This window comes from Marmota monax, unplaced genomic scaffold, assembly GCF_021218885.2.
Source record: "Marmota monax isolate L192 unplaced genomic scaffold, Marmota_monax_Labrador192_F-V1.1 WCK01_AAM20220418_F8-fsc00701, whole genome shotgun sequence".
In the NCBI taxonomy this organism is placed as follows: domain Eukaryota; kingdom Metazoa; phylum Chordata; class Mammalia; order Rodentia; family Sciuridae; genus Marmota; species Marmota monax.
Genome location: NW_026692643.1, coordinates 75559 through 94547, shown reverse-complemented (window position 1 = coordinate 94547; position 18989 = coordinate 75559). Strand labels below are relative to the sequence as shown.

Below are 18989 nucleotides of genomic sequence, written 5' to 3'. Positions count from 1 at the left end.
GGCTATGGGCAACCTGGAAGGCAGGAGAATGTCTGAGGAAAAGGGCCTGGTTAAAATGAGGATCTGGAACTTCCTTAAAATGGCTTGGTCACCTGACAGAAAGCCTTATCCTGGAGGCCTAGTTATTTAATTTTCTTCTCTCCAGCAAATCATTTTCCTTAGCATTCCATGGTTCATAGCTGCCAGGAGTTTAGTATGTTCTCAATTCCAGCTAAATTAGAAAAAATGTATACACAGCTTTTATACAAGGCTCTCTCTCAGGCTGCAGCAGAGTGCTAGTCTGAGAAGGCCTGTGATTGCCAGTGTGATGCCTTTCATGTCATCCTGGCCCAAAGAAGCCATGTTGTGTAATCCCAGGTTTCTACATTGGAATATCTCCCTGTTGGAGGACTTTTGAATTCATGTAGATTAGTGGATGTTGCACTCTCTCTTGTGATTGTAACTTTTCAGTTTTCTCACACTTGTATTTAAGGGAGTTTCTGGAGATTTCCTTCAATACTAGGATGAATTGAAATTTAAAATTTAAATAAGCAATCTAAACAAAAATGTATAACCACTGAAATCAGACTTTGCTGTTTAGGAAAGAAAACATGACTAAATTTCTCTATTCCACAAAGGCAGGGGTGTGCCCCACCACGCCCACCTCCTCACCTGGTCACCACTTCTCCTCCTGATCAGGAGCCATTAGTCAGTACAACACCCTCCGGGCAACTGTCTTCCACATCTATTAGGTACTCAAAGAGCTGCTATGTTAGACTGAAAATTCCTATTTAAAAAGTTGATAATTTCATAAATAACATAAAGAAACAAACTATGCTACTTGCAGGCTCTCACATTTAAGTAATCCTAGGTTCTTACAGGCAGGAGACAAGCGCCAGTCTGTTAATTAAGACTTGTCCAAACAAGCTTCTTCACTTGAAGTTAGTGTTGAATACTCAGCGTGGATTATGAACAGGACCCAGAGCCTCTCCCTTAATCACAGGATGGCTCTCTTGTAACTGAAACCTCCAGATGGCGTTTCTCTACCATGATGTCCTCCGTGGGTGAAAGGCTCTCTTCTCACACCTCAGTGAATTTATCTTCTCCTTACAAATTCAAGTTTTCACAGAGAGCAATAGACTAATGACTACCAATAAAACAATGTGGGGGTTCAGTCATAATCTATGTGTAGCAGGCCATTTCTGATTTATTTTTTCAATTTAATTGAAAACCAAGATAAATTTTGTAAGTGGGCAGCACACCTCTAATAAACACTGCAGCTATACTGACTAATGTAGTATGCCAACAATGCTCTTTAAATTTAAATACTTAGATTTTATTGTTATCAAAATAGCCAGTGTCATAATATCATAATTATCATAATATTTAACATTATTGTTATAATATTGAACATATTACTGTCATGCCCTCTTTATTGCATATGTATGTATATGTACATCCAGTTTACCAATTCTTAATCACTGCTGCATCAGTTGGACATTATGCATATAGCATATTATACTTATAAATGCCTGGTTCCTCTGTAATACTCATATTGTGATCTATGTCCTTTACATGTGGTAAGAATTTCTATAGTAATCAATCTTAAATTGTTGTCTTTATTCTTGAAGATATATGAACCCCTTACTTTCTCACTATATTCAGCTGTCAATCTGTTTCATTTCCTGCATCTGTGATGTTGTTAAATATTTTCAGGAGCAGTAATAATTGCCAGTTATAATACTGTGAAAATAAGTTTTCAGTCACATTTCCTATGATACCAAGGCAGAAACTGTTATACTCCTTGACCCCTGGATTCATCTGCAAACCCATTGTGAAGTATTTTCCACTTCTTTCTGTTGAAAATGTTTCTTACACATCTTTTTTTAAAGAGAGAGAGAGAGAGAGAGAGGGAGAATTTTTTTTTAATATTTATGTTTTTAGTTCTCGGTGGACACAACATCTTTTTCTGTATGTGGTGCTGAGGATCGAACCCGGGCCGCACGCATGCCAGGCGAGCACTCTACCGCTTGAGCCACATCCCCAGCCACTCTTACACATCTTGTTATTTATACACAATTGCTTTATTTTATCATTTATATACATTGCAGATATCTTCCCTGAACTATTTTATAGAATCCAAACTTTTATTACACTATTTAGGATCAAAATTTGCATTATATACCCCCATATTGGTGCACTTACATGCTGTTACTCATATGTGGATGGGATGCATTATGTGAGTAGCTTTTCAAATCTGAATGCTCTGCATAATTTTGGGATAAAGGTGCCACTGATTGCTATGTAAACTATATTCATAATCACTGTGAGTTTGGTATTGATTTTCACTGTTAGCAAATACTGCTCTCATATATCTCAGTCTTACAAATGCACTGGTCCAAGCTTGTCTTCCCACTGCTTGGTGTGGATGGAAAGGCTGTGCTCTGTGACTGCCTCAACCACAGATGAAGGAGGGCTTGCTGTGGTTAAGCCAGGCAGCACAGTGCACCATGGACAGAGATGTGATTATGGGTGGCTGAGTTAGCCTGAGAGTGGAAGGAAAGCATCCAAGTCCTGCACAAATCTACTCAGAAAAGCTGTGTGAGATGTGGGGCAGGTCACTAGCCCCCTGAGACATACCCTGGCAGGTCCCAGACTCGGGAGAACCTCACACTGCCCTGGAAGCTTCCAGCCCTGGCTTCCTACTGCTGTGGGTTCTCTCTCTGACCCATGTTTTATGAAAACAGCAACAGCTGTGCCGACACCAGCTTCCCACAAAATCTGCAGAGCATAAAACATTTCAATGTAATTTGCACTCTCTATTCATATGTGAAGAAGAAAATCATTTGACACTAAAAGTATTTCAAAACATTTTTTGTGATCTGATGAACTTTTCACTCACTGAACACTCCTTTCTATTTAAATTTCCACATGAAGTATCCTGTGGAATGTATGCATATTAACAAGTGGACACCGAAAATCCTGAAATTTATGTGAGTTGTTAAGACAAATTCTAAAAATTAAAGAACTAATATGCATTTGTCTTCCTTTCCTTATCTCAATAGAATCATTTCTTTTAATAATGTGCATACAGAAATACAGATTTGTGGTCTCCGGACTTAACCTTAAAAATCTATATATCTTACCAGTAGATGGATAAAATTAGGAAACTTAAATCAATATTCACCTCAACTTTATTCTGTACAGACTGGACTTTTCAGTCCAGTCTGTACAGAATACATACAGACTGGACTGAAATACTGGACCTAATACAATATGTATTAGGACAGTATGCACTTCTTCCAGTGTTTGGTGATTACAAAAGAAAATTCATGCAAAAACATTGTAGCATGCATGACCCTTCAGTTCCACAAATATTGCCCATAATTATTAGGTTTGGAATATTATTAAATTGGTCATGAATAGATACTGCCTACCCAAATATTTTGGAAAAATAAATAAGTACTTTAGGATTATAATATTGTGTGTGTGTTTTTTTGTGTGTGTGTGTGTATACTTAAAAGACAATACTTTCAACATCACTTTGGACTCTGAACTTTGTCCAAGTTTCATAAATTATTTCAATATACAACTGTCCCACAAGAGCACTGCTAATTTATTCATTGTAAGGCTATTGTGCCCTTTCATTATTAGTCTTGAAATTCTTCATAAATTAGCAAATTAATTTTAATTAGTAAAATTAATATACTTAAAGAATTGAATTAGTAAAATTAATAAGCTAAAGAATTATTTTGAGTTAATATATCATGGATATTTTCATGTACACTATAATTTTCACAATTTTTTTTTCAAATTTGGAAGCATTAAGTCAAATGATAAAATCCTAGAATGTGTTCATCACAAAAAAAAAAAAAATAGATGTTGTGGCCAAGTGAGTACAATTATGTATGCCTCCATACAATTAATTTCAAGAAACATTTGTGGGGACAAAGAATTGTCAGTTCGCTGCCCTTTTCCTCTCTATATTGAAAACAATGACATCCTGCTGTTGCTTATTTCCCAATTACATAAGCTTTGTGATTATGGAGAGCTCACTTCTTACATCTACAGTGTATGTCCACCCACTTCAGTGTGGCTCCCCAGAATGAAAAAAACTACAATCTTTCCACTGAAGGTGCATGTCACATATCTTGCTGACCAATACTTAGATTTGTCCTGAATGGGGTAGTTTTCTTCAATCAATCACAGAATTTGCCATAAAGCACCCTTCACTATGTCTCCCAGGGACAGAGTGGTAGCTCACTTCCAACATGGATGATGACAGCTGTGGAAATATCGCCCTAAGCCCCACTTGATCAAAGATTGTCTTATCTAATGTTACAACAGATAAATGAGGCAGACTGTGCTTACATTTTAGAATTGCAGATGTAGAAAGAGAGTATTTAGAAAATGGGTTTTTTTTTAGTTTCCAGAAAAATCAAAGGGAAATGTTTGTTCTTAAACCAGAGAACATGACTCTAGAATGCAGGCCTGAGAGAGTCCTCCTAGGTTTCCCCATTCCCAGGTTTCATTGCAATTACAACAGTGTCAAGGTGCATGTACTGAATAAATCAAATAACATGAAATAAATAATGGACTTTCCAAGGCTTAGGCTGTTCCAAGAATAAGCTTTCTGGTAACTGACAAGTTAATTCAAGTAGGGTACACCACTGTGATAGTCATTCTCAGCAGATGCAGTGCCCCACACACCCTTATTGCACAAAGGAAGTAGGTGAGAAATACTTTATTAATTTACCACAAATGAAAACTCTTTGACTATAGGAATGCTGACCTAACCCATGGGAAGCAGTGGCTCTGTCCCCCTTGTAGTTTTAATCACTAGCCAACCTGTCAGTGTGTTCCAGTGAACCCCCCATTCCACAGGAGTGGGTTGAGGGCAAGCAGGTGGGCTTGTGCATGACATTATTACTGGTTTCTACTATGGCAGTGACAGGTCCTGAGGGGTAGCACACTTGCCACCCTGCCTGTCTGCAGTCGGTGTTTTAAAATGTGGATAGAAACCTTACCCCAAAGTCATAAGGAAAACACAGGAGTGAAGACAGAGTGATTAATCTGTTACTGTTTCCTAGTCAGCTCTCACTTCATCATAGAAGCCACTGCTCTCATCTACTCAAAAACTCCCGGAGTTAGGTGCACAGGTTTAAGTGGAGGATTCACTGCATTCATCTAACCCTGAGCTGAACCTGAGCATCTCTCACTGCTCCTGAATTCCCCATCACCAATATTTTTTGCCTAATTTCAACTTGATAAAATGAAATCATTTAATGTAAGCATAGAAAATATGTAGTCTCTGTAGAAATTGACAGGTCTAATACAATTACTGTGTTTATGCACAAACATTCAGACTTCAGTTTCTCCTGGTACTATGCACTGCCTGTTGGAATAGCTTACTATCAACTACACTGTGAGAATTTTAAAAATATAATTTGTTCATTAACATGGGGTGAAAATGTAGAGCTAACCTAGTACCTGGAAATAACCGAAAGGAAGGAAAAGCACCTTGAGTACACTGAAGTTGTCGCTTCTTTAAGTTCCTTTTCAATAGACAATGAGAACTATTATACAACTATGAAATTGTTACCAGGGAACCCATAGTGACAGTCACAGTGATCATGCTATTTGACAGAAGTAACAGCTATGTTTTTCAAATTTTACAAAATGTGTTTGCAGAGAGTAAAAGGAAAGTTAAGAGATTACTGGATGAGATCAAGATACTTTAATTCTTGATTTTAAAATTATGTACAGGCCTTAAAAATATGAAAAAAAAAATTGACAGCGACATAAGCTTTAGAGAACACTACCTCTTTCCAGCACTCAGGCTAAGTCTTGGCACTGACCTGCCTCCTGAGCAGCCACTGTGCAGGGCCCCGTGCTCCCAGGCTCTGGCCCTGGACAACTGTGTACTTGTATAAAAGGCTCTGCTGCTTGTATAAAATGAGAGGCACCCATCCAAAGTCCTAGAGCACCTTACCATCAGGCTTAGGAAGTCTCAACAGGAGCATGTTCAGTAGGATGGGGTGACAAGACATTTCCTCTGCTTATTATCTCAATACAGATGATTCTCAAATCCCAGGATATTGGATCCCTGAAGCAAACTTCCTGCAGGGCTAGTGCACTGTTATTACCAGGATATGATTCATTGAAAGGAGGCAGATTTCCAACAATAAATGAGATGGTACTTGTAAATGAATTCTCTCTTTCCTGGGAATGCAATCCACTCTTTTGGCCTGTACTTTAGCAATATCCATGTGTCAATAAAGATCTGAAAGTTACAGAGGATAGAGTGTCTTAGAAATACCTTGCTCTAAAATATGTTATTTTAAAGTGGAAAACAAAATTCGGTCTAAATGTTACTAAAAGAAAATAAAAAGTTGTGAAAGAAGTAATTCAGATGAGAACAAAATAAGTCAAAGTAAAAAACAAAATAGTTAATCTCAATATTTTATTTTGATTGTCTTGGAGTTGAATTTGTACTAATTATTTTTTCCTTTGACTTTTATACAAATAATATCTAGACATTTTCACAACACATAAATATGTTTAATTATTTTATTTTAAAATTAAGACCTTTGCAAGCTTGCCACATGTCTTGGTGAAAATTATTATTGGTTTATAAACATTCACCAGTTAAAGATAAAACATATAGTCTGACCACATGAAACATCATTTTTGAAATTCAATTTTTATCTAATATTTTATAATTTAGCATAAAATGTTTCTATGAAACTTCAGATTCTCAATGTCATCATTCTTCCAATGGAAATGGAAGACTGTGTTAAAGGGTTTACTCTATTGCTGCGGTTGCGGTACAGTGGTAGAGCGCTTGCCTAGGATGCATGAGGCTTTGGGTTTTAACCTTAGCACAACATAAAAATACTGAACAAAACAAAATGCATAGTATAACCAAACATGTAAGTTTTATTGTTTAAAGTAAAATGAAAGAGGATGAAGATATATTACACAAATACACAATTAGTAAAAACAGTTCATCTTCAGCCATTGAATTAAAGTGAGTGTTTGAAAATACACAACAAATAACTGAATATATAATTTCATTTTTTTCTTTTATACTAAATTTAATATAGCATTTTAAATGTCATATATGGTCCATGAATGAACTACCAAGTTGGGCTCATTGGGGAGACTACATGCTTTATTATATCTTTCCAAGAATAAAAACATCCAGTTAACAAAATTTTTAAAAAAATCAGGCAGCAAAATAATACAAAAATATAGAACTTTCACAGCAATAAGGGGAAGCCAAGCTAAAAACAAAATAAGTTACCAAGACACTCACTAGAAGTTCTAAAAAATAAAGTCTGATAACAATGGATGCAAAAGAATCTTGAGCACTGTGGTGGTGGAAATGTCATGTTAACATTCTGTTTCAGCAAACAAGTCAAGAAAAAGTTCACCATCCATCTACCTAAATAATAGTAATTAACAACAACAACAACAACTTTTGATGCCACAAATGAGCTTTAATTTCCACAGATCCAAACTGAACATAGTCCAGACATCCTCCAAAACACATGGGGTAGCCCATTGTGGCATTTTAGACAATAGAAGACCTGTAGGATTTAAACAGGGCAAAGAACTGGTGAGAGCAGAGTTGCAGAGGAGTCTTTGAACTAGAGAAAAACACAGGATGTAGGACTATTCATCATGGGGTTCCAAGGACAAGAATAGAACAGGCCAAACTAAACAATGGGATAAACAGCAGATCCATGGTCATTCTTGAGGGTGCTTCACTGGTGGTGGAGGGACTTGGGAGGCTGGTGCATGTAGCCTTTCTTGATTACAGTGTAGACTATTAGGCTTGTATTTATTGAAATTGCTTGAAAGAAAAGGCTGGTTTGTGAGCATCCTACTTCTTAAAAAGTATACCTCAGTTGAAACAGATAATAATCCCAAAATTGCTGGAATAGTGAATTCACTTTTTGAGTAACAGTTCATTAAAACATGCAGGTTTATTGATAAGTAAAATGTGGGGGGCAGATCCAAGGGAATCCAATTGTTCTCCCTTATCTCTGGTTTTGTGCACCATAGACTCAGTTACCTGCAATCAACTACAAACTGAAAACTTAAAATTAAAAAATCCAGAAATACATATTCCATAAGTATAGAATCTGGCACAGCAATGCTCCAGTCTGACCTGAAAAGATGAACCTCTCCACTTAATGAGAAAAGAATTATAAGCAGAGGTTGCAGAGATCTTTGCTAAGAGTAAATATTCATGTGAAACTGCAAAGAAGGAAAAACAAAAGCGTGCTACTTTTGCTCTTGTACCTCAAGTTGCAAAAGTTATGGCCACAGCACTCAGTGTTCAGCTAAGGTCAACAATGTTTGTTTTCAAAGAGAGCATCAGTGGTTCCAGGTATCCCCTGGGCAATGTGGATCGTGTCTCTAATTCATAAGGAGGGGTCCCTGTAATTACCATTCTAAAAATCCCACCAGTCACTCTGCCTAACCACAAAAGCTGGGGCAATTTGGTGTATTGTTAATAAAGCATCAAGGCCACACACTGGCCACACACTTTCTCAGGGCCCCCTTGACCTCGCTGTTCCTCAGGCTGTAGATTAGGGGGTTCAGCATAGGGGTGAGGATGCTATAGAAGGCTGACACCACCTTATCGTGGTGAGCTGACCTGTAGGATTTGGGTCTTATGTAGATAAAAATGGCAGCTCCATAAAAGAGCCCCACCACAGCCACGTGTGAGGAGCAGGTGGCAAAGGCCTTCTTGCGGGCTTCTGTGGAGCGCATGTGGAGGACAGCAGCCAGGATGAGACTGTAGGAGGTCAGGATGAGGCAGAAGGGCACCAGGAGCATCAACACACAGCAGAAGTACATGACATTCTCAAAGACAGACGTGTCAGCACAAGCCAAGCGCACCAGTGTAGGGGCCTCACAGAAGAAATGGTCTATCTCTCGCCTGCTGCAAAATGGGAAGCTCAGGGCAACAACTGCCTGCATCAGCCCGTCAGCTGCTCCCAGGAACCAGGACCCCATGGTCATCCTCAGACACAGTGGCCAGCTCATGAGCATGGGATAGCGCAGAGGGTGGCATACGGCCACATAGCGGTCATAGGACATGGCTGCTAAGAGGAAGCACTCCCCACCACCCAGAGTGAGAAGGAAGAAGATCTGGAAGCCACAGCCAGCAGGGGAGATGGACTTGTTTCCAGTCAAGTAGTCAGCAGCCATTTTGGGCACAGTGGTGGAAACCAGCATGGCATCCATGAGGGACAGTTGGCTCAGGAGGAAGTACATGGGCGTATGGAGCCGGAGGTCCAACTGAATCAGGAGAATCATGAGGGCATTGCCCACTAGAGCCGTGAAAGCTATTGTCAGAACCATCCCAAAGAGAAACTGCTGGGCTCTGGAGTGGCCCAAGAGACCCAGGAGAATGAAGTCGGAACTGGTGTTCCCACTTTCCATGATTTCAAACAACAGAAGAGACACTGTCACTGGAAACATAGGAGAGAGATTAATTTTTAAATGCCCCTTGTTATTTATATCCTTCTAAATAATCACATGTGTAATCATGAAACCTATTTCAAATCTTTCATCTCTCATTTTTCTTCTTGTTTTTATTTTTGGTGCTGGGGATTGAACTCAGGGGTGCTCGGCCACTGAGCCACATCCCCAGCCCAGTTTTGTATTTTATTTTGAAACAGGGTCTCACTGAGTTCCCTAGTGCCTCACCATTGCTAAGGCTGGCTTCTAACCTGCAATTCTTTTGTCTCAGTCTCCCGAGCTGCTGGGATTACCGGCATGTGCCACCATGTGTGGCTTCTTCTACTTTTTAAACATGTTTAAATCAAGATAAAATTAACTAAAAGGGTATTTGTTTTGTCATTTTGAAGTTTCACATGATAAATGCCTCATAGGTTGAGTGTTGATTAATTGGCATACCAAATCCTAATTCTTGAGAAGTTGGAACTGACATGCAAGAGAGGCTTTTTAGTTAATTGGTGCCCAAATAAATAGGTGAGCAGGAAATGGTGTACGTGTGTCATTCATATTTATGCTTTAGTGGTGTACTGCATGATCAATATTCTTAGAGATGAATTGTCAATATCTTACTTTAAAAAAAATGATGTACTTACTAATGAAGATTCCAAATCTAAAACACATGAAACTTGGTTAAACTACCAAAATCATGATGTTTTCCCTGACGCTGACTGAATCTGGAAAGCCCTTTCTAAAACTGGAGGGCTTACCTTCTCAGATCTAGAAGTCAGGAAGACACCGTCTGCAGACAGAAGCATAACTTCATGTGAAGTTGGTAGTTCCTTAGTTACTTCCACAGTTTTAAACTTAAGGTAATCAGTGTTATTTGAGTTTGTTAGTGTGGAGATCTATTGCTCAATGCACTCATTAATCCTTCAACAGTGCTTTGTATTGGTTTAAAGATGCACTATCTACTGGGTAAGGAAAAAATCTGGTTCTTTATTACAAAAGTGTGCAGAAACATTAATTTCTTCCTCATTCCCCATAGAATCAAAATCTTTAAATCAATTTTTGTCTTTGATCTTCTCCTGCTACAACTGGAAGAAGAAGCCCAGAACTGTACAGATATGGCTACTAGTCTGTCCTCAGGGATGCTGCCTGCTTCATCATACTCACATGGCAGAAGGTGTGCAGCTCTTAGGGAGTGCCAAGATCCACCCTAAGTCCAGATGCTACTTGTGACTGGAGAGCATCCTGCCTTGGATTGTTCCATCCTGTGGACATACTTCTTTGTCAAATATGTCTTCACCTGCCAACCTCTGTGCTCTGCACACCCCTGAATCACTGAAGCATGATCTGTGTGCCTGGTGACCAAATGAAAACCCTGGCCATGGCTCTCACTGGCTTCCCAAGGCTGGAGGAAACCCTAACCCATTCTTCCTTACTCCAACTTCTCAGTGTTAAAGACGGACTAAGCTTAAAACCTGTTTAGAAATCATTATGTAATTCAGTAACTCTAGGTTGTTGGGCAAGTTCCTTCAATTTTTTGCATTGTATTAAACATCTTTAAGGGAACAGTGACACAGTGACCTTAAGTATATTCACATATCGGTACAATCCTCACCAGTGTCTACCTTGAAAACTCTTTTCAACTCCCCCAAACGAAACCATGCACCATTAGAGAGAACTCCCTGTTCTTCTTCCAGGCCACTAGCAGCCTCCATTCTCTCTCCCTCCATAAATCGGTGACTCTAGGAATTGCACCTGGAGGAAGTCACTCCTGTCCTTGTGTGTTTGCACTACCTGCTGTCCATGACCTTGACTCGGGTGCATGGGTACTGCTTGGTGTGTCAGAGTTCCCTCCTTCTTGAGGGTCACTAGTGCCCCACTGGCTTTGGGCAGCACACTTTGCTTATTCCTGTACACTTCAGTGGCCGCCTTGCACTTCCACACACTTTCCTGAGCATTTATGTGATTTTAATGGACATTTGACAGCAGATGTTACAGCTTTTAGTTTAATAAAGTGATAAGATGTCACACGAAATAGGACAACTTCAGTGATCCTTTTACTTAAGTCATGCAAGAGAGGTTTATGAGTTTTTAGAGAATAAATTCAGCAACTCTCATGACTTTTCAGTTCATTACAAAGTTTCTACTTCTGTTTAAATCATTTTAAATTAAAAATCACTAACACTTAACTTTTAAAAGGAGATAGGGATTTATTATATACTTTTTGAAGGTAGAATGGGTATATAAATGTGACTTGCCATTACAAATGTAATTTTCCAGTGAGCATTACATAGCATTTAAATTCAAAGAAAGAGCAAATGAATTCTCCAAATAATAAAATGAATCCCAGTTAGTTATTTCTGTAAGAAATGATAATGTGTGACTTTACTAAAATTAACTATCTATATATTTATATTACACAAATGAAGTAAACTGACACTAGTCAAAATACTTGCAAAGCTATGCAAATAGGATTATTTGGGATTCATTTCTAGAACGATGATCATGGATACGAAGTGTTGCTAAAAGAGTAATAAAGTGTTAACTCTGCTTGCAAATAAAATACAACATGCCATTAAAAGGAGGAAAGGAAGCTCAAATCCCAGGGTTGGGAAAATGTATTATCCTGAAAAACAAAGATTTCCTTTTTCTTTCTTCCCTCTGACTTCATGGGTTTGGAGATTTCTTACCCACATTTCCATCTGCTTCCACAGCTTTCTCTTAGAGTGATGAGAAAACGGTCGCTTTTCCCATGTCTTTGCAATGCTGTGAGGAGCACAGCATTCCCCTGCCCTTTCTTCCTTTTTAAAAAGCTTTTGGGTGATCATGGGAAATTTAAAGCAGTGCCTGTAATTTTCTTTTCTATACTTTTTTCATTTTTTAAATTTATTTATATTAATTAGGTATATATGAGAGCAGAATACATTTTTTTTCACTTTTTTTATTATTAGTTGTTCCAAACATTACAAAGCTGTATACTTTTTTCAGACTCATTGCCAAAATTTGATATTAAGATGTTAAGTTTCTTACCCAGTGTACTGAGATGATCTTCTGTAACAAATAATATCATACAGAACTTTTATTTGAGGGAATCAATGGGCTGTTAAAGAATCCAGCTGGTGAGTACCAGCTAGCACACACTGCAGCTCTCCGGGGGTAACAAGCACAGCAAGCAACAGAGGATTTTCTCAAACTTGTTGAGCATGAAGTGCTAGGATTGGCATCCCCTACCCACATGAGGGGACACTCACTGCAGCAGGCTGCATCTGCGTCCTCTGTGAGAAGCATGGTCGCAGTCCCCTCATGCTGCAGGAGTGACTTGCTGCTGCTGTGTCCAGCTGGAGTATATCAGTGCCCATGCACAGCTACAGGGTGTGTGACCTGTACCCACAGGGGCTGGAAGCACTCTCATTAGCCAGAGCCACGTGATGAGACACTTCAGGGTCAAGGGGTTTAGATTTCAGGGGTGTTTTAAAGATTCCCAGGATTCTGACATACTTTGTATGCTTCAGAAAGCTATGAGTCACAAAATAATAGAGGCTCATTCTGGAGTAAAAAGAAAATGTAAATAAGTGTCCTAGGAAAAGGTCATGATTTTAAAACACATCTATGGGTGAAGTTATAGGATCCTGGTATTTCTTTTCTGAATTCCAATAGAAGAGAAGATTAAAAACTAAACCACTGACACCAACCACTGTCAAAAACTATAACTGGAATGAAATGAAGCCAAGGGTAGAATTCAGCTAATTTTTTTGCCCCTTTTTCACTAAATTTAAGAGAATCAATGCTAAAGTACAGGTGCCAATTTGCATTTATGAAAGAGAGTTTTATTTTATTTGTATGTTTGCATTTTTGTGTCTAGGTAACAACATCCATTATAACAGCAACAGTGCTGGGGAGAGCTCTCACATTTCCTATCTGTAGATGTTGACTTTTAGCAAAGTGTCCAATCCCAATCAGATGCAGATTGTGATTGATGGAACACATGGGTACAGTCTACTTTTAAAGTCAAATCTTCTTATTTCTGCTGAAATATATATAATGTGACTTAAATAGCTATTGAAGTAGTTTCAATTTTAATTTCATTGAATAGATAAATGAATGAAATGAAAGAATCTTACTGCTATAGTGAACTGCATATGCCAAAGTAAACTCACCTACCAATTGCTGTACAGATTGTCAAGGTGAGAAATGGAGTACTCCTGGCTAGAGAACACAGCCTGAGGCATCCAGAGCTGAGGGGGGATTAGCAATTGAGCTTTGGTCTTGCTAAAAACTGGCCTTGAATTTATTTAAATTGCAAAGTTAACTTAATGCCAACATAGTAGGCAGAAAATGGCTTCATAAAGACTTCCATGTAGCAATCTCAGGAATCTGTCAGCATGTTAGTTTACAAGGCCAAGAAAAGTTTGCCCAAGGTGAGCCAGGCCATAGCGGTCAATCCCTGCCATGTGCTACATTTGTCTTACTTTTATTTTCTCCAGAATTGTATCTCTGAAATTCATCCATATAATAATAGGTACCTAAATGTTAGATTTGGTGCAAAATTACCTGTTCATTCTGTCCCAATGTTAGTAGATGTTAGACTAGTTTTCATTTTTGGGATGATAGAAATGATGCTCTCCAGACCCTTTTGTGCATGTGTTCAGTAAATATTTATGCAAATTTGGGGCATCTATACCTAGAAGTGAAATTGGCAGGACAAAGAGAATGTGGAGTTTAATTTTTTAGATAATACAAAAAATGTCTCCTACAATGGCTTTCCCAACCAGCTGTAAAAGACTCTCCTTTATGTATGGGGCAATTTTTGTTACTTTCTCTTATTAACTTGAGACCTTCTGAGTTTGAAGTGGACATCATTTGAGTTTTGCTCATGTCTGCTAGGCTGAGGACCTTTCCAACACTGACTAACAATGCTGTGAAGTGACACTTCAAGATGATTGGACTAGGATTAAGCCCCAACTTCTTTATTAAGACTCCTAAAGCACAAGAATTAATTCCAAGAATCAATAAATGAGATGGATTCAAACTAAAAAGCTTCCTCTCAGCAAAAGAAAAAAATCAGTGAGGTGAATAGAGAGCCTACAATATGGGAACAAATTTTTACTACATGCTCATCAGATACAATATAAATCTCTAGGAGATATAAGGAACTCAAAAATCTTAACACCAAAAAAACAAATAACCTAATCAATAAATGGGTCAAGGAACTGAACAGGCACTTCTCAGATGAAGATATACAATCAATCAACAAATATATGAAAAAAAATATTCAATATCTCTAGTAATTAGAGAAATGCAAATCCATGCTACTCTAAGATTTCTTCTCACTCCATTCAGAATGCCAGCTATTAAGAATACAAACAACAATAAGTGTTGGCAAGGATGTGGGGAAAAAGGTACTCTCATACATTGCTGGTGGGACTGCAACTAGGTGCAGCCAATATGGAAAGCAGTTTGGAGATTCCTTGGAAAAATGGGAATGGAACCCCTATTTTACCCAGCTATCCCACTCCTTGGTTTTATACCCAAAGGACTTAAAAACTGCATACTACTGGGACACAGCCACATCAATGTTTATAGCAGCACAATTCACAATAGCTAAATTGTGGAACCAACCTAGATGCCCTTCTGTAGATGAAAGGATAAAGACAATGTGGTATGTGTATACACACACACACATGCACACACATACACACACAGTGGAATATTATTCAGCATTAAAAGAGAATAAAATCATGGCACTTGCAGGTAAATGGATGGAGTTGGAGAATATAATGCTAAGTAAAGTTAGCCAAAATCCCCCCAAAATACAAATGCCAAATGTTTTCTCTGATTTAAGGCTGTGGTGGCCATAAGGGGGTGGGGATCATGGGAGGATAGGGCAAAGGGAAAAGCAGGAGGGAGAGGAAGGGAAGGAGCATGGGGGTAGGAAAGACAGTGGAATGAGATGGACAACAATACCTTAAGCACATGTATGAAGACACAAATGGTGTGACCCTACTTTGTGTACAACTAGAGATGTGAATATTTGTGCTCTATGTGTGTAATATGAGTTTTAATGCATTCTGCTGTCATATATAACGTTAAAAATAAAAAAAAAGATAATTGGCCTTGTTTACTGAGCTCTGGGACAATATCTAGATATGTAGAGATTCTTTCACAGCATAGCTACGTGGCTATTTCAGCTGGTTTGAGCTGCTTGCATTTCAATGCATTGTATAGTTTAAAGTAAATCTTTCTCTAACTTATCAATATTTTTCTTCATGCTTGGCAAGGTGTTTTTTTTCACATATAAAATACTTCTTTACCTAAACCCTGATAATATTTGCCTACATTATCTTCTTGAAATTATTGTCGTACCTTAAATGTTAAGATAAAAAGCTACCTAGTTTTAGAGATTAGCTACAAAATAAGTCTTTTTAAGTGTATGTGGATATTCAATTGAGTCAGCCACTTTACACACAAAGACAAGAGCTTTCCTACAGCCTCCTTTGTCTTAAGACAGTAATCAGGGTATGAGTTCTATTGTAGTTGCCCTATTTTGCTTTATTGACCTGTATTTGCTCAACAATAATAATTACTTAATTATCACATTTTAAGTAAGTTCTGTTACTCTATAGCACAAACAATTTCATTTGTGGAATTGGAAGACAACAGGAAAAATGAAGTCTGTTTGGAACTACTTTATTCTCTAACATGATTAAAAGTTCTGCAGTGTGCTCTTGTACACACACACACTGACTCACTGAGAAAATTTAATGGAGGGCAATATTGAATGAATTTAGGCAGTAAATTGGAGAAAAATCCCCCTTTTAAAAACTTGTATAGTTGATAGGGAATTTATGTTTTTCCATTAGCTATGATTTAATTCATTTTTTCTCAGCAATATTAATATTTCCTCAGGAAAGATTTTGGTCTTTATGTAGAACTTTCATAATTCTGAATTGGTATTTGGTGGTAATATAAATTTAATATTTGTTCACATAGCTCATAATGTTCTCTAAGTTTTATCATACACTATTTTAATCTCCATTCCTTGGGTGGTTTGAATGACTTTTTTTTCCATCCCAATGTTCAGAGACATCAGGATCTTGCTGTTGTACTCTCCGGCAAATGCCAATCTGACATGCATCCAGATGTGTGCCCTGGGGCAAATGCTGGAGTGCTCACACCACCAGTGTTTGCAGGTGTCCCAAAGAGGAGCAGCTTGTCCCTGTCACAAGGGGAAGCTCTGGTAAGTCATATGAGTCATGGAACAGGATTCCACACACAAGACAGCAGTGGGATTGAGTTGGCCACACCTACAAGAGCTCCACAGACAGACTTCACCAACAGCTGGGGAGGCCGAGGTACACAGAAATACAAGACACGTGCTGCATGCCCAGCACTCCAGCAGCAGGCACAGTCAACCAGTGTGTCACTATAAACATCACAGCTGTACAGGAAGCAAGAATGGGTGGACAGTGGGAGAAGGTGGGGATTCTCATGGGCGGGAAGTGTTGGCCCGACCATGGGGAGCAGTCCCTGTGTGTTCAGTGGTGCCTCATGGGCACACATTGGGCTAATCCCCACTTCTCTGCAGATCTTTATGGCCATAGGATGATAAACTAGAAATTGAGAATGAAGGGGCAGGTTGAGGAGGGTATGTGAGGAGTGGTAGGACTTGAGCAGCCATGCAACTTTATTGCTCGGGTGGGGGTTGGGTCTATTGTTGCACATCATGTTAGGAGCTGTTACCAGTGTGAGCCATTCATGGTCAACAAGTATCTCAACCAAAAATGAAGGCGAAACCATTGCACACGCCCATGAGTAAAAATATTGACAGTGGATATAAAAGGTTTTGTCAAGGACTCTCCAGAACATTTCACACCAAATGTGTCTTTTCTTCCCTGTGACTGCAGCCAGGTTGGGCTTATTAGCTGCTGGATCACACTCTGCACAAATTCAGTCCAGTGTTTTCAGCAAAGTACTGACTTATCATCCTCCTTGGGCACTGGGGAATTCTGATGTGTCATTGACTTGTATATAAGGTATTAAAGCTATTCTGGAAAATGTGTGTTTCTTTTAAAAATATACATTACCCATAACCAAGCAATTTTAGTCACAAGTATATATCCAAGATGACTGAGATGATATGTCCACTAATCAGAAAAAAAAAAAGCAAAACAGATCACCATAAAAATCTTCATGGCTGTTACTTTCTTCATAGTCACAAATATTCAATGCTAGAATAACAATGATTGTTATATAGTATAATGTAGTATAATGCTAATCAGTAAAAAAAATAATTACATGAAAATATGAAGCATGTAAAATTTTATAAACAGGTTGAGGAAAAGAAGCTAGAAAGGCAAAAGCATTTCTGCTCAATGGTGATGAAGTCAAAATGATGATTGGTGTTTCCAGGCACAGGTGTTACCAAGGAAGGTCCACAGGGAACCACATGATGGGACTGTTTCTGTCTTGGCTTCCACCAGTATTCCACCCTGTCCGCCACTCAGGCAACATGGTACCCTGAGCATGAGTTCTCCTCCTTCCCCCACATTTAACATCCCATCTGTCCACACTGCTCCTTCTCCCCTTTCCTGACCGTGGCCTCTTCCCACTTCCCACCATCACCCAGGGGTTGCACCCACCTGCTGATAAGCCTAATGCTTCCTGGCTCTGGCCCTTGATCTCCAAGTGGAGCTGGCTGGGGGCTCTCTCTGTGACGACCAAACACATGGCACCTTTTGTAGAGTCCTTGACAGCAGCACCCACTTCTGGGGAAAGGTGAAAACAGGAAACCCGCACATCATGGCTACCCAGTCTCAGATCCCTGAGGGAATACGTGAGCACCTTCTGCATTCTGGACGAGGAACATCAAAAATAAGGACAGTATTTTCTTCTTTGGAAAAGTTTTCCCACCTTCATTTTCATCATTGTTTTGGCTGTTTCCTTTGGGTTAGTCTCCATTTTCTAAAAGCCTTATCTGCAGGACAATTATGGAAAATGCTCTCCTTGCTGCAAAGTCATTTTCTGAATCAAGCCCCCATGGCCCATGGGCGGTGAGTGGTTGGTAAGCCGTGCTTCCCAGGTGGGCATTACCTGCTCCTGGTCTCCTGGGAGTCATCCGCTCACACACTCTGTGCCTGCATCTGAGTGCCTTGGGTCTGAGTGCCAATTCCCTGGGGCTGCCAGTGTCCCCACCAGTCCGGAGCCTGGGATGGCAGAGATGCTCCTTCTGACTGTCCTCCTGCTTTTTTCAGCATAAGGGGAAAAAAAAGCCCCTGGGCAGCTCGAGTCTTTCCAAATCTGAACATTCTTATGCGTGGTCTCCTTATGGTGAAGTTGTGAAATTTCCCCAAGAATCAGGTCAAGGGACTGAAAGGCACGCGGGAATTTCAAACCCAGAGAAATCACAGGAGGGAGAGAGTAAAAGGAGGCATGAGGACCACGGAGCTATGCAAGATGACTCACCCAGGAACAAGGAGCACAGGAGCTGAAGCAGAGGGGCACTGGCTTGTCTGCGAGGCACAGGCAAA

At 39.2% G+C, this 18989-nt stretch overlaps 1 protein-coding gene across 1 annotated transcript; it reads right to left on the bottom strand.

The window, feature by feature from the left end:
• Positions 1-2: 2 nt before the first annotated feature.
• Positions 3-18507, bottom strand: LOC124093746 (olfactory receptor 2T8-like). The gene is made up of 4 exons (XM_046446317.1): positions 18482-18507; positions 8537-9421; positions 5470-5534; positions 3-13 (listed from the first exon to the last, which is right to left on the bottom strand). The coding sequence occupies exons 1-4, from the start codon at positions 18505-18507 to the stop codon at positions 3-5; spliced, it is 987 nt and encodes a 328-aa protein (XP_046302273.1).
• Between the last annotated feature and the right edge of the window lie 482 nt (positions 18508-18989).

What these genes read in the sequence shown, in the direction of transcription:
- LOC124093746 (XM_046446317.1), bottom strand. Translation starts at nt 18,507, where the DNA reads ATGGGCCATGGGGGCTTGATTCAGAA. An exon ending in CATGGGGGCTTGATTCAGAA is followed by an intron (nt 9,422 to 18,481) that starts AATGACTTTGCA and finishes AAGTGGGAACAC; the next exon opens with CAGTTCCGACTTCATTCTCC. An exon ending in GTCAAGGGGGCCCTGAGAAA is followed by an intron (nt 5,535 to 8,536) that starts GTGTGTGGCCAG and finishes TCTATTGAAAAG; the next exon opens with GAACTTAAAGAAGCGACAAC.